The sequence below is a fragment of the Lepidochelys olivacea genome (genome assembly GCF_965140295.1).
Source record: "Lepidochelys olivacea isolate rLepOli2 genome assembly, chromosome: 3".
In the NCBI taxonomy this organism is placed as follows: Eukaryota; Metazoa; Chordata; order Testudines; family Cheloniidae; genus Lepidochelys; species Lepidochelys olivacea.
In genome coordinates, this window is record NC_140413.1 from 84424846 (window position 1) to 84438333 (window position 13488).

The following is a 13488-nucleotide window of genomic DNA, read 5'->3' on the forward strand; positions in this document are numbered from 1 at the left end:
TAAGAAAAGCTGTCAGGATCACCTGATATTTATAGGCAAGCATCCTGAGGGGAAGATTAGAGGGCATAAAAGGCTGTATGAGCAACTCAGACACTGGTGTTGAATAAGGTGTACCACGCCAAGGAAGGGCAGGTAGTGATAATTGGTATTGATTATATTATCTTTGTTATTAAGTTCCATATCACCATTCCATTATTTTGCCAAGGGTCAATGTTGGGTTGAGAGGACTATAATTACCTGCATCATCTCCCATTTACCCTTTTTAAATATTGGCACAGCTTTAGTTTTCTTCTAGGCCTCTAGAACTTCCCCAATGTTCCAAGTTTTGTTGAAAATCAGTATCAATGGTCCATGTTGATCATGAAGTTTGTTGCCTTGACTGAAGATCCTGGCAGCTGTGGAGAGGGATGCCTGAGTGGAAGATTATGGCCATTTTTCTCAGAAGTGGACCTACACCAAAAGTTGCACACTGAAGGTGTGATGTTAAACCAATGTGGTTAAAGTGGGTGGATATTTATATTGGATTTAAACCTAGATTACAGCAATTTAGTTTTGCACCTCTAAATTGTTACTTTTTATAAGTAAGCAAAAAGTTAATTTTTGGTTCCTGTCTTCAATTAGTTTTTCACTGCACGATGTTTAGTTTTAGTGTGACAACATGGCTTCCCATTATGTGGTGGAACGTAAGTTTTGTCTTCACGAGGAAAAAAAAAGCATCTTTAACATGTTAAACTTACTAAATCCTACTATATACAAGGTAGCTGTAGTTTTAACATGTTGAGGTTAGTAGGGTATGTCTAGGTTTTATCTTGCCCAGCTAACTGCCTTGTGTATACTAGGATTTTAACACATTTAAAAATATACCTTTTTTTCCTCTATAGGATGACTACACAGCCAAGATCCCTTCAGAGCGTGGTATGTTGAATTTAAGTGGCAAGACTGCTTTGTTTCTGAGATATACTGGAAGTTTTGTGGCAGCTTCAGGTAAATTCTAAAACAGAAGTAAAACAAAATGAGTCAAATATGAAAAACAATCCATATTCACCTAGACCAGTGGTTCCCAAACTTTTTTTTCCCCGTGGACCACTTGAAAATTGCTGAAGGTCTCAGCGGACCACTTAATGATCTTTCCAAATGTTGTTTGTACCATTAACTATTGTAAAGTACTTTAGATAAAAGCACTATATAAAAAAACCCTTAATAAAAATATTTTTTGTTCTACACACAAAAGCACACAACTCATATTTTAATATCAGTAGTCTTACCTCTTTAATGCTATGGATGTTCCCTCTCGCCCCCACCATAGCAGCCACAGAGCTGGGGCTGGGAAGGAGGGCCATCTCTCCCCGGCAGCCGCAGCCTTGGAGCTGGGGAAAATCACCTCTTTCTCTGGCTGCCACAGCCTTGCACACCCCCCACCCCCTCTTCTCACCCCAATTTCCCTCCCCCCCCACCTACCTTCTATTCCCCCCCAAGGCCAATACCTCACTTTACATGTGTGTCTTCTCCAGGGTCCAAGCACCTAATTAGTGGAGCCACGCCTGTGTGGCTGCATTAATTAGGTGGGTGGCCCTTCATTCTCTCATGTGCAGCTACCCAGGTGCGCACCTTAGAGGGAACTATCCGCGGACCACCTGAATGGAGCTTGCAGACCACTGGTGGTCTGTGGACCACAGTTTGAGAACATCTGACCTAGACCTATACATTTTCAACGTGTCACAGAGTAATACATAACTGTGCTATAGAGGCTGAAGCCAACTGGACCTTTAAAAAAATATATTTTTCCCCCCAATACAACAAATATACCAAAATACCAGATTCATAATACTACACAAAAGTAAATGAAGATGGTTAGGATAAAAGAAGGGGGAAGATATCTATCTTCAGGGTCTGTGTTAATCATAGATCTCTAAAAATTCAGCCCAAATTGCTTTGAATTTTTTGGCATTTCCTTTCTGCCGCATACCAATTATTTGTTAGCTGCGAGGTTAGCCATGTAACAGCCACAGATCAATATTTGGTGGGGTCGACTTTTCCATTTCTGCAGGATTCACTTTTATTGACCAAAGCTGCACATTGGAACCATGGTGTCTTGTTACCAGGTAACATCCTGGTAACCGGCATATATCCAAGAATGAAACTTAAGGAGGGATCCAATTTAGCATTGAATAGCATATTAAAAACTAAATTTACACACATTTGCTTTTGTTTAGATTACACAAGTCTCCATTTTGAATGTTCACGAACTGGTGCATCTTTCTAAAAACTTAATTTAACAAATCTGCCTTCAGCCAAGCGAGGCTAAAACTCGGTGGGTATGGCTGATGCTCCGGCCTAACCTTGTTTATGCTTAAGTGTTGTAATACAGTTAATATAGTATATAAAATATATAATATAGTATATAAAATCGCACAGTGCTTCAACTCTGCACAGTCTAACTTTTTCAATTCACTATTATTTTAGAAACAGATCCAGTTTTTTTTTAAAAAACATCTCTACCTTTTACTGGAGGTTTCTAAGATGTTGACGGTCTTCCTGTAATTTCAAAGTAGATAACTGCATTACAGGAAGTAAAAAACAGTTACTCACCATGTCGTAACTGTTGTTCTTCAAGATGTGTAGTTCATGTCCATTCCAATCAAGTGACCCGCACACTTCTTGTCTGAAGTGCCTTGGCAGGAGTCACCAAAAGGACAAGTGCTGCATTTGTAAGGGGTTTCAGCAAAGGACCCTTAAGGATCATGAGCAGAGACTCTGAATTTTCCTCAAGGAAGCAGCCCTCCATCCATAGTCTGACCCCGAGCTGGCAGAGCCCATTCCGAGCGCCTCCTCCTCTGTGTGCAGCGCACCAGCACTGATAGCGTGCGAGCTGGCACCAAGAAAGGAGGCTAAGGACTCCTGGCACTGACACAGCGCTAAACATAAGACTTCTGGCAGGTGCCAATTTTTGTCTTCAGTGCCCCAGAAGAAAAAGAGGCAGGAGAGGGGCTGCTCTTCCCCTCCTAAGCCTAAGAAGCCAGCAGCAGGGAGACCTCAGCCCATTCAGTCTACTTTGGGCCCGGTGCCTCCCAGGGGCTTGTCAACGCTGCCCCGCAAGGGGTCCAGTCAAGTCCAGCCCAGCCCACTACCCTTCTCCAGACCGTCGTGGCCAGGACATGCAACTCCCCTCCACTCCAGAGACTTTTGAGGCAGTGCTGGACCTTATTCGCCTGATGGCACCGCATTCTCCAAGGACGGATGAGGCACCAGTGATAACCTGACCACCTATCCCATCTAGGGGCAAGCCAGCGATGCCATCACCATCACCCCTCTCCCGATATCTGCTGAGCCACTCCCAGGTGCCAGCCGCCCACGTGGGGGGATCGCACGAATACCCAGAGGCCAGGCACCACTCACTGGCACCACCCAGTACCGCTCCTCCGTGGTCTTTCTTTTTGGAGACCTCGGAGCCTGAGGCGGAGTCCTATCGTTCAGATAGGTCCAGCAGCAGCAGATCTAGATCTTGGTGACACCTCCAGTCTCTTCTGGCACGGTGGCCAACTCAATGGCAACCACCAGCTCAGTGGCCCTTTTGGACTCGCTGGGCCTATCATCAAGCCTAGGGTCAGAGCCAGGCATTGAGATCCAGGTCGGCGTCAGTAACATCAGCATCCTTCGCCACCTAGCAGTAGCTGGCACCAGAGATGCCACCAATATCTCCACCTGCCGCTTAGGCCTCAGTGCTGGCAACCACCTCAGCACCAGCGATACGGCAGCCCAACAAACAACATGACCCTCTTGGTGCCGAGGGCAGTGACCAAGATAGATAGATAAAATTATCTCACACACACACGATGTAATTATAGTTACTGACATACTGTTTTTCCCCCCTTTTAAATTAAAAGAATAAAGAACACAGAGAAAGGGTAACAAATTAACCAAACAAGCGTAACCATTATCTGTGCATTACCAAAGTATGACAATTTCTAGTCTTATAAACAAGACCTTTATTATTGTTTTTACAAATACTTGCTCCATGTTACAAGCAATAGACAGAATCTCATTTTATATAGCACTTTTCAGACTCACATAATTTTTCAAATTACATACTGTACAATCCATTTCAGCACTTTGCCAAATAGCAATGTTAAATGGGGATGACACAGGAAAAAAAATTCAGCTCAATACATTCCAACGATCCATTTTGAGAATAGAGAATGGCATACCTGGCATTCTTTGTCTTGCAAGCCTATAAATAGTAACGTATAGGTCTGAATTGTTTACTGGCATAAACATCTACATATGATAAAAAAATTTCCCTTGGCAACCTGCTTTTTTGTGGATACTGATGAAATTGTGCTGTACAGTACTTATTTTTAAAAGAATGAAAAGTAGAGAGAAGGTAGATCAGATGTTTATAATGCAAGAACAAGAGGACAGTCAATAAAATTGACAGGCAACACATTTCAACTGAAATACTTTTCAGACAACAAAATTAGCCTGTGGAACTCACTTTCATAGGATATCCCTGAAGTCAAGGACTTGGTGGGATTCAAGAATAAACTGATCATTTAGATAGGTAACGAGAACATCCAGAATTACAAAAGAAAGAATAAGTAAACAAGAATACCAGAGTTTTAAAAGCAAACCTCTACATAATGGAGGTTAGGATGTAACTTTCATTAATGAGATGTTATTCCATTCTTGTACCCAATCCTGTTAGAAACAGGATGCTGTATTAGAGGGCCTTCTCTTCTGATCTGGTAATTTCTGTGTTCCTAAATGGAACTATACACACACCCCCAAGCATAGTATATTCTTGAAACCTTTTTGTTTTGACCATGATATTAAAGAAATTCTCCTGTGCTACTGCTGCACGGACTGTAGTGGCAAATTAGTAGAAAATACACACTGAACAATAGCTCAAACGCAACCTTAAAATAGTAGAATTGCTGCCAGTGAAAGCACCATTTTATATTTAATTTTCACCTGGAGAGTCTTCCAAGATGAAGAATTTTTTTTAAAAGCTTGAAATTTGAAGGACAATCTCTACCAGTACAAGTATTACTATTTACATAGCATCCAAGTGTGCTAGATATTTTACAAATGGAGTAATAGCAACAGGCACCTTCTACTGCCAGCTGTGTTTGAACTGTATAGGACTGATTCTTGGTGAAAGGCTTGAACCTGAAGTTGCATGTAAGGACATTTTAAAAATATATAAAATCTGACAGTGTCCCTTTAAAGAGGCAAAGTTGTGAAAAGGACGACAAAACAAAAGCTTAAGTTAGAGTGGTTTTAGCACAGATCAGAATCTCAAAATGGAATTCTAATCTTCTATGCCCTAGTGTGGTAACTATGTATATTGCATTTACCTTAATTATGGGAATACTGACCTATACTGACAACATCCCAAAACCAAAATCTCATCTTAACATGGCGAGTCTCCCTCACTTCTTACCAAGACTGAACTCTATGTAAGGTAGTTAAGTCATATAAAAACAAGTATTAGTTTGACAGCAGAAATATTTGGAGCAATTTGATTTTTCTCATTAGCCAGGTACAACCAGGAAGTCATTCTGAACTGAGAACTGAAGCTGAACGGGCTTTTTCCAGGTCCAAGAGTTAAATGCATTAGGCATTATTTTCAAAAAGATTCAGGCACACACACAGTAAGTTGTATTCATTTCTTTCCAGGGTAAAAATTACTATTAAAAAGTTAGTGGTAAAGAGAAAGGTAGAATTAAAGGAAATGAGAAAAACATGGATTCCCATTCTCTGGAACAGGCAGGAAAAAGAAGGATTCTGACAGCAATTTTTTTAAAGCAACGAAGAATGCAAAATTAGTGAGAATCACTGTCCTGCTATCCACTGATGGTGGTCTTTACATAGCCTGCTTAGTTTTTAGTTGTACAAATTATTGAAGTGTATGCAATAAAAAATGAAACCCTCTTCTTATGCAGGCAATATCTAGTAACCACTACCATAAGATTGTACTATCACGAGTGACTTTTTAGCCACCAATTGAAAGATTAAAAACTCAATATATATGCTCTTTCTTGAACTTGAATAACCAGGGTTTTTTCATTATACAGTCTTCTAGAACTGAATCTTAGAAAGCTGTGACCAGTTTGCTCTGCAAAACATTTAGGTAATTACATAAATAATAAGCATGTCTCAATCCTGAATAAACCAGAAATGTAGCTTATAAAAGTTGCTAATGCTTCTCTATAGCAGCCACCATACAACTGTAAAGTGAAAACTTGAGACAACATTTTATATATGCTACAATATTTAAGACTCATTCAAATTTTATTTTGCAATGGTATAACAAGCAGAACTATTTTACTATGTAAAGACTTAAATGTTAAATAATATTTTCCCCAGACAAAACAGATAGTTTAATTTTATTTTTTCTTTATGTTCTTGCAACATCAAAATCTTTAGCTTCTGGATTATAGTTACAATATATTCTATTTATCTTTTGTTAATGGTTTTCTATGTTACATATATAGACAGTACTTCTCCATTTTGGGAGGGAATTTAGATAATGAATCAGGTTAATCAACACAATAGCTATTTAACCTCCAACTGTAAAACGAAGTCATTTTTAGATTTAAAATTGGTTTCCCCTCTCCCCCATTGTCTCCTCTCCTCACATCAACCTACTTAAAAGTTGGTACAGATCCATGGAGAAACTGATATACTTTTTAATGATATTACAGTAACGCATTCTCAGTAGCTAGCTGAATGCTTTGTATCTGCAAGATAGCTAACGCCCAGAAATGAAAATTCATACCAATGGCTTTCTGTCTAGCCAACGGTGCACACAGCCAGTTACATAGGAAACTTCCTTTGAAAAAAATCCCATGTAAATAATAAGGATAGAAGTTGGGTTTTGTCACATTTAAAACTAGAAATACAAGATACCTATTTAAATCACATAACATTTTTAACCTCAGCCTCAACCTTCAAACTGCTGTAGCTGGCCATATGACATTTTATCAGGATTTTTACGTACCAGTGCAATAAGTAACCCATCATTAGTAACTGAACCCCAAGCTGTAGAGCCAAGCTCTTCCCCAGCTTTTCTTTCTGGGATGTATTTTCAATGCTATTTCAGCACTTTTCCACTAGAAGTCAGGCATTAGTAATGTAAACTGCACACATCTAATCTAGTCAACAAAAAGTTCCACTACTTTTAAAATCTATTAAGAGATGCGCCATTTTGTAGCTCATGTTCTGGAGTGATTTTATTCATTATTTCAGTCACAACAAAGAACAAATATTACCTTATATTAAAAGTAATGTGACATTCTGCTTTCGAAATATAAAAATAATGATTTTAAAATATAAACTGGCTCCTAAACTAAGACAGTCTTGTCAGGGGAAAAAACCCAACCACACACTTTGCACATCTATAGGGCCTTACATCAGAAGATCTTCAAAGTGCTTTGCAGAGGTGGTTAAGCATTATCCCCATTTTGTAGATGAGGAAACTAAGGCACTGAGAGGTTAAGTGACTTGCCCAAGGTCACACAAGTCAGTAGCAGCGCCAAGAATAGCACTCTAGCTTTCCAGTAGTCCATCTAGCCACTACATCTCACTGCCTCTACATTAAGTGCACTGATTTAAACATTCGTTTGGAGAGCAGGAATTGTACAACGCAGTAAAAAAACAGTGAACCAGAGCCAGTCTATGAGTGCATCAAATTTCAATCAAAAACATAAGCAATTTGGTATTCAGTGAATTAAAATGCACTTAAGGGAATGGTCACTTAAATGGTCACACTGAAAATTATACATTTACCTAGAAAGAGAAAGCTCATTAACTAGAAGACATGTGGTGTCAGTGTTGTGAAAAAAAAATATGGGTTACCTTGACATTTATAGTTCAGATAGTCATTTTAACCCTCTACACAGAAGTTATGCTTGTTGATCAGCAGACATCTAGAGTAATAAAACCCTAAAAATAAATGGATTAAAATAAAGGAAACAAAGCCATCTATCAAGATCACCAAAAAATATAACTTCAAATAGATAATCTACTGCAGCAAATGAAATGTGATATGCGTAGGTCATTGCCTGAATGAAAAACAAATTTCAGCCCAGTTCCCTGAAGGCAAACGAGCATTTAAAAGGAAGCAATGCTAACTTGTATTTCAAAAAGCCTGACCTTGAATCTGATGCTCATGAGATGGGTGGTTTATGGACAAAGATGCCGGATGTGATTCAGAAATGTGTACATTTTGGTTCTGTTCCTCACTAATTTGATGGGGCTGGACTGCATCTTGATTTGTATGAGACTGACGACTAGGTTCCTGGGTCAGCTGCATGTGCTGAGCTCCTGTTGCTAGATGAAGTTCTTCAGTTTGCCCCTGATGGGCATGAAGATGTGCTAGTGTTTCCTTTGAAAGAGTGATGACATGCATTTGCTCAGATTGTGTAGTCTCTATTTGGTTCTCCATCATATTGATACTTTGGATTTGTTCTACTTGCTCCTGCTGAGCTGCAAGAAGCAAGTTCTGCAGCTGTTGTGGTGGTTGAGTGAGTAGCGTAAGATTAGCAGCCTGGCCTGCTGTCATATTTTGGGAGTTCTCAGCAGTAACAATACTAATACCTTGATTATGACTAGGTATAAAGTTTATATTATGTACTGAATCTGTGACAAGCAACTGAATCTCTTGTCCTCCAGACGTGGACAGTTGATATTGCTGCAGCTGAAGAATGTTTCTGACCTCCTCTGAGCTATTGCTGTTGCTAGGAGCAGTGCTTGATTCTTGCAATTGTTTTTCTTTGCTGTGAATTTTCAAATGAGACTTCAAATTGTCCAAGCGGGCAAACTGCAAATTACACTCTGGGCAGGAGAAAGGCTTTTTGCCTGTGTGTAAGATACAGTGTCTCCTCTTTGCACTGGAATCCGAGAAACATTTTCCACATATACCACAAGAATATGGCTTTTCCCCTCTGTAAGAGAATATTTTACTTAATCAGAAATACTAATTCTGAGACTACTACTTTCTGCAAGGTATTACCTCACAAATGACTCATAATAAATATAATACCACCATCACCACTAATAAATAATAATAATAAATAATAATAATAATCTCTGCTATACTGTAGTAGTGCTTACAGGCAATCATGTAAGAAAAATATTCAATGCTACATTTTCTGGATTCTACTTTTAAGAATTGCACAATAGTGTGACAAAGTTTTCCCTAATTTGTTCACATTCAAGAGTTAACAGGACTGCCTTCATACAAAAATACTGAGGTTTACGAAGCCCTGGTTTGACAAAAGGATGGAGAGCACAAAAACTGGAGTGATAAGAGAATTCATCTATTTTACATCTTTACTAGCATCTATCATTAAGGATTAATTTGAAGTTGAATTTATCTCGTCACTTCAACTGTTTTTAATGCTGACTGAAAATATCTAAAACCTAATTTCCGGACACACGTGGCCTATGACGAAAAGAACAGGCTTTGCTGTAATCTGATGGGTTTTTTATTGTGCGCCTCATAATAGCCTTTCAATGGTCTCAATTTTTATGAGGTTCCTTTATGCGATACCTTACGTCCATATGACTGCAAGCCATGTGACATTGTTAGTGCTGTGTACTTTTATCTTAAAAAAAAAAAAAAAAAAAAAAAATCAGGTAGCATCAATGCTGGAATTTAACATGTAAGCAGGGTTTGACAGTTCCTTTAAAAAAAACCAAACACACAGAGGAAAGCCAATCTTAAGATATTTCTGCAAAAATCAGTCTAAAATCTAAGACAGTTTATCAAGTCTATCGACAATAAGCCTTCCCCCAGCTCTCTGCCTAATTTTCCCCACAATTTATTGCATTTTTTTCCTTTAAAATGTGAAGCAGAATTCAAATTAAACATTGTATAATTTAACACACATTTGAAAATACTGTAAAGAACATGAAATATTTACACTTCCATATTGGAAATAAATTGGTCAGACTGCACACAGTAAATCCTAAAAATGTCACTTTTGAGGTTTTAATGCCAAAACAAGCACTAATATCTGAACACCATAAGATTACAACAAGGCATTATAATCTATATCAAACACTTAAGGCCAAATGTAATAGTTTGCATTTTATATAAACCGGTATTATGTTCAGAAACTCTGCTATAGACTTACTACAGGGGTTAATTTAAGGAACTGTCTCAACAGAAGCCATACAGGAAAATGGTCAAGTAACAGTTATGATTGTAGTAACTTGCTTCTGCTCTCATAGAGAAGTCTATAGTAGAAATTTTTTGGTATCACTATTTGTTTAGTGCTGACAGTATACTCAATGCTATAAAATATACAAAAATAAAGACAGTCTCTGCCCCATATTAGATGGAATCTCTCCAAGTTTTCCAAAGGAATTTGACAAGCTTTATAGCAAAAGGTTTCTGAACCTTCGTAACATTTACCCATGCAGTAATCAAATACAAAATTAGAAATTGTGCATCTATCATTTGAATAGTGATGCATGTTTACTATTAAAATTAATCTGATACATTGTGTTTTTAAAGTGAAAAAACATAAAAGCAGATTGATGTCATGATACATAGCATATATTTCAGGTGGAAGGGCTGATACCTCAAATTAACAAGGGATCTGTGATAACCAAGAATACATGACTTTTAAAACATAGCTGTACAGTAACTCCTCGCTTAACATTGTAGTTAGGTTCCTGAAAAGTGCTACTTTAAGTGAATCCAATTTCCCCATAAGAACTAATGTAAATGGGGGGGGGGGGGGGATTAGGTTCCAGGGAAAAAATTTTCAGCGGACAAGAGACATTATATACATATACAGTATTAGTTTTAAATAATTATAAACAACCAACTTAATACTGTATTCACCAATGAGGATTGTGAAGCTTGGTTGAGGCAGGGGTGTACCAGGGTTTGGGCACAGGGGCTTGCCCCAACCCCACTCCAGCCACCCGGCACTCTTGCTGGGGAGCAGGGTCGGGGCATAGGGGCTTGCCCCGTTTCACCTGCTTGTCCACTCCCTGGCAGGAGCGCCGCATGGGCCAAACAACCTTATAATGGAACAGTGCGTGACTTTAAACATGTTCTGTAATAGATCAGCAACCTAATAACAAAACAGTGTTAACCGGGACAACTTCAAGTGAGGCGTCAGACTCATTTTGTTTCATTTTTTTTCCTCCTCTTTAGCTGAGAAAGAGATCTACAAATACAACAGGAGAAACTGACTATAGTGAAACTGCTTATGCACAATGTTGTCAAATGTACTAAATAAAACTGAAAAGAATTTTTTCCCCTCTATGAACTAATCTCTCAGCTACAGAAATTGTAGGTGTTACTCGTAATACTGAACTAGGAAAGAAACCGCATCTATTCTAAAGAATGCAACCTAAATCCCTGGCTTAAACTTACTGGGGTTTTCTGTAGAACCTAAACACTTCCCAGATAAATTAAAACTACATGACAAGGTCACTAGTGTACTTTAGAGACTTTCCTACTCTCCTCTGGTTAAAACATCATCACCACCACATCAATTATTGTCATAAACATATAGCTAAGGGTATCCTAGAATTCCTCCTTACCTGTAAGGGGTTAAGAAGCTCAAATAACCTGGTTGGCACCTGACCAAAAGGACCAATGGGGAAAAAAGATACTTTCAAATGGGGGAGAGAGAGGCTTTGTTTGTGCTCTGTGTTGTGAGTTCTCTGGGGAAGCAGAGAAGCATCAGGTCAGAAAACTCCTTCTCCTAAAATGAGTCTCAATATTACAAAAAGAGTAAGTAAATAAGGCAAGGCATGTTTTTGATTATCTTTTGTTTTTAGCTTGTGAATTTTCCCTATGCTTAGAGCAGTGGTTCTCAACTCTGGTCCACCACTTGTTCAAGGAAAGCCCCTGGCAGGCTGGGCCGGTTTGTTTACCTGCCGCGTCCGCAGGTTAAGCCGATCGCAGCTCCTACTGGTTGCGGTTCGCCACTCCAGGCCAATGGTGGCTGCGGGAAGCAGCGGCCAGCACATCCCTTGGCCCGTGCCGCTTCCTGCAGCCCCCTTTGGCCTGGAGCGGCAAACCGCGACCAGTGGGAGCCGCGATTTGCTGAACCTGCAGACCCGGCAGGTAAACAAACCGGCCCAGCCCGCCAGGGGCTTTCCCTGAACAAGTGGTGGACCAGAGTTGCGAACCACTAGCTTAGAGGGAGGTTTATCCCTGTTTTTTGTAACTTTAAAGTTTTGCCTAGAGGGGAATCCTCTGTGTTTTGAATCTGATTACCCTGTAAAGTTACTTTCCATCCTGATTTTACAGAGGTGCTTCTTTTATTTTTTTCCCCCTTTATTATAAAGTTCTGTTTAAGAATCTGGTTTGGTTGGTATATTATTCTCAAGCCTCCCCAAGAAAGGGGGTGAAGGGGCTTGGGGGGATATTTTAGGGAACAGAAACTCCAAGTGGTCCTTTTCCTGAATTTGTCTAACTCATTTGGTGGTGGCAGCAGTACCCATCCAAGGACAAGGAAGGATTTGTGCCTTGGGGAACTTTTTAACCTAAGCTGGTAGAAATAAGCTTAGGGGGTCTTTCATGCGCGTCCCCACATCTGTACCCTAGAGTTCACGGTGGGGATGGAACCTTGACAATTATAGTGGAAATGCTCTGTCAGAGAGGAGAGCCTTACAGCATGCCTAGATTAGTTATCATAATACTACCTACTAATGTAAAATGTAAAAGCCACCATGAAAATATGATACAGGACTCATTCATTGATTTATAAAATTTAATAATACGCTGCACTTTTGTGCAGCATATTTGAATCAGTGTAAAATTTTGCAGATTTTAATGAGGAAATTAAATTTTATTTTATTAAATTTTAATAAAATACAAATATGTGCTATTCACAGCATTTAGTAATCAATCAGTACCCACACATGAAGTAAGTGCACCTAAGGAGCAATGGTTACTAGTCTCATTGGATAACCAATATACTATATGTACTGGACTAGAAGTTGATTCACTCAATTCACTCATTCATATCAGAGATTCACTCAATTTAATAAAAATCATGCATGTCTTGGGTAGTGTAAAGATGCTCATTCTGTAATATGGTAACAACCTGTTAAATAAAGAGAGCCAATCATTATATTACTGTATATTTCTCTAAACAAAAGTTCACCGTTGTAATGATTTTATTTTTGACATTTATATGGCAAGAATTTTAAACCTATTAAAACTTCCTAAATAAATAGCTTTAAAAAATATAAACTGCAAAACTATACTGTACCTGTGGATTCTGATGTGAGTCTGAAGAGAACTTTTTGCTGTGAATGACTTGCCACAGATTTCACAAGTAAATGGCTTCTCACCTACAAAAAACAATAGCTTGATGTACATTCATAAGTTATAATTACTCTAATAATCAATACCACCACCACCAGGCTCTCATATAGCACTTTTCATCAGTACATCTCAAAGCACTTTAAGTATCATTAGCTACATATTACCGATCGGGAAACTGAGGTAAA

At 38.9% G+C, this 13488-nt stretch overlaps 1 protein-coding gene across 3 annotated transcripts in view; it reads right to left on the reverse strand.

Moving 5' to 3' along the window:
* ZBTB24 (zinc finger and BTB domain containing 24) overlaps positions 1–13488 on the reverse strand; it is a 35600-nt gene that overhangs the window by 12309 nt on the left and 9803 nt on the right. For 2 of the 3 annotated variants that reach the window (XM_084624327.1, XM_084624328.1), the window contains exons 6-7: positions 13248–13329; positions 6410–8945 (exon numbers count right to left, since the gene is read on the reverse strand). In XM_084624327.1, coding sequence (XP_084480453.1) covers positions 8141–8945; positions 13248–13329 — 887 coding nt within the window. In that variant the 3' untranslated portion in view covers positions 6410–8140. Of the gene's footprint in view, positions 1–6409; positions 8946–13247; positions 13330–13488 lie in introns of those variants that run through there. The other variant, XM_084624326.1, reaches the window with a different exon arrangement.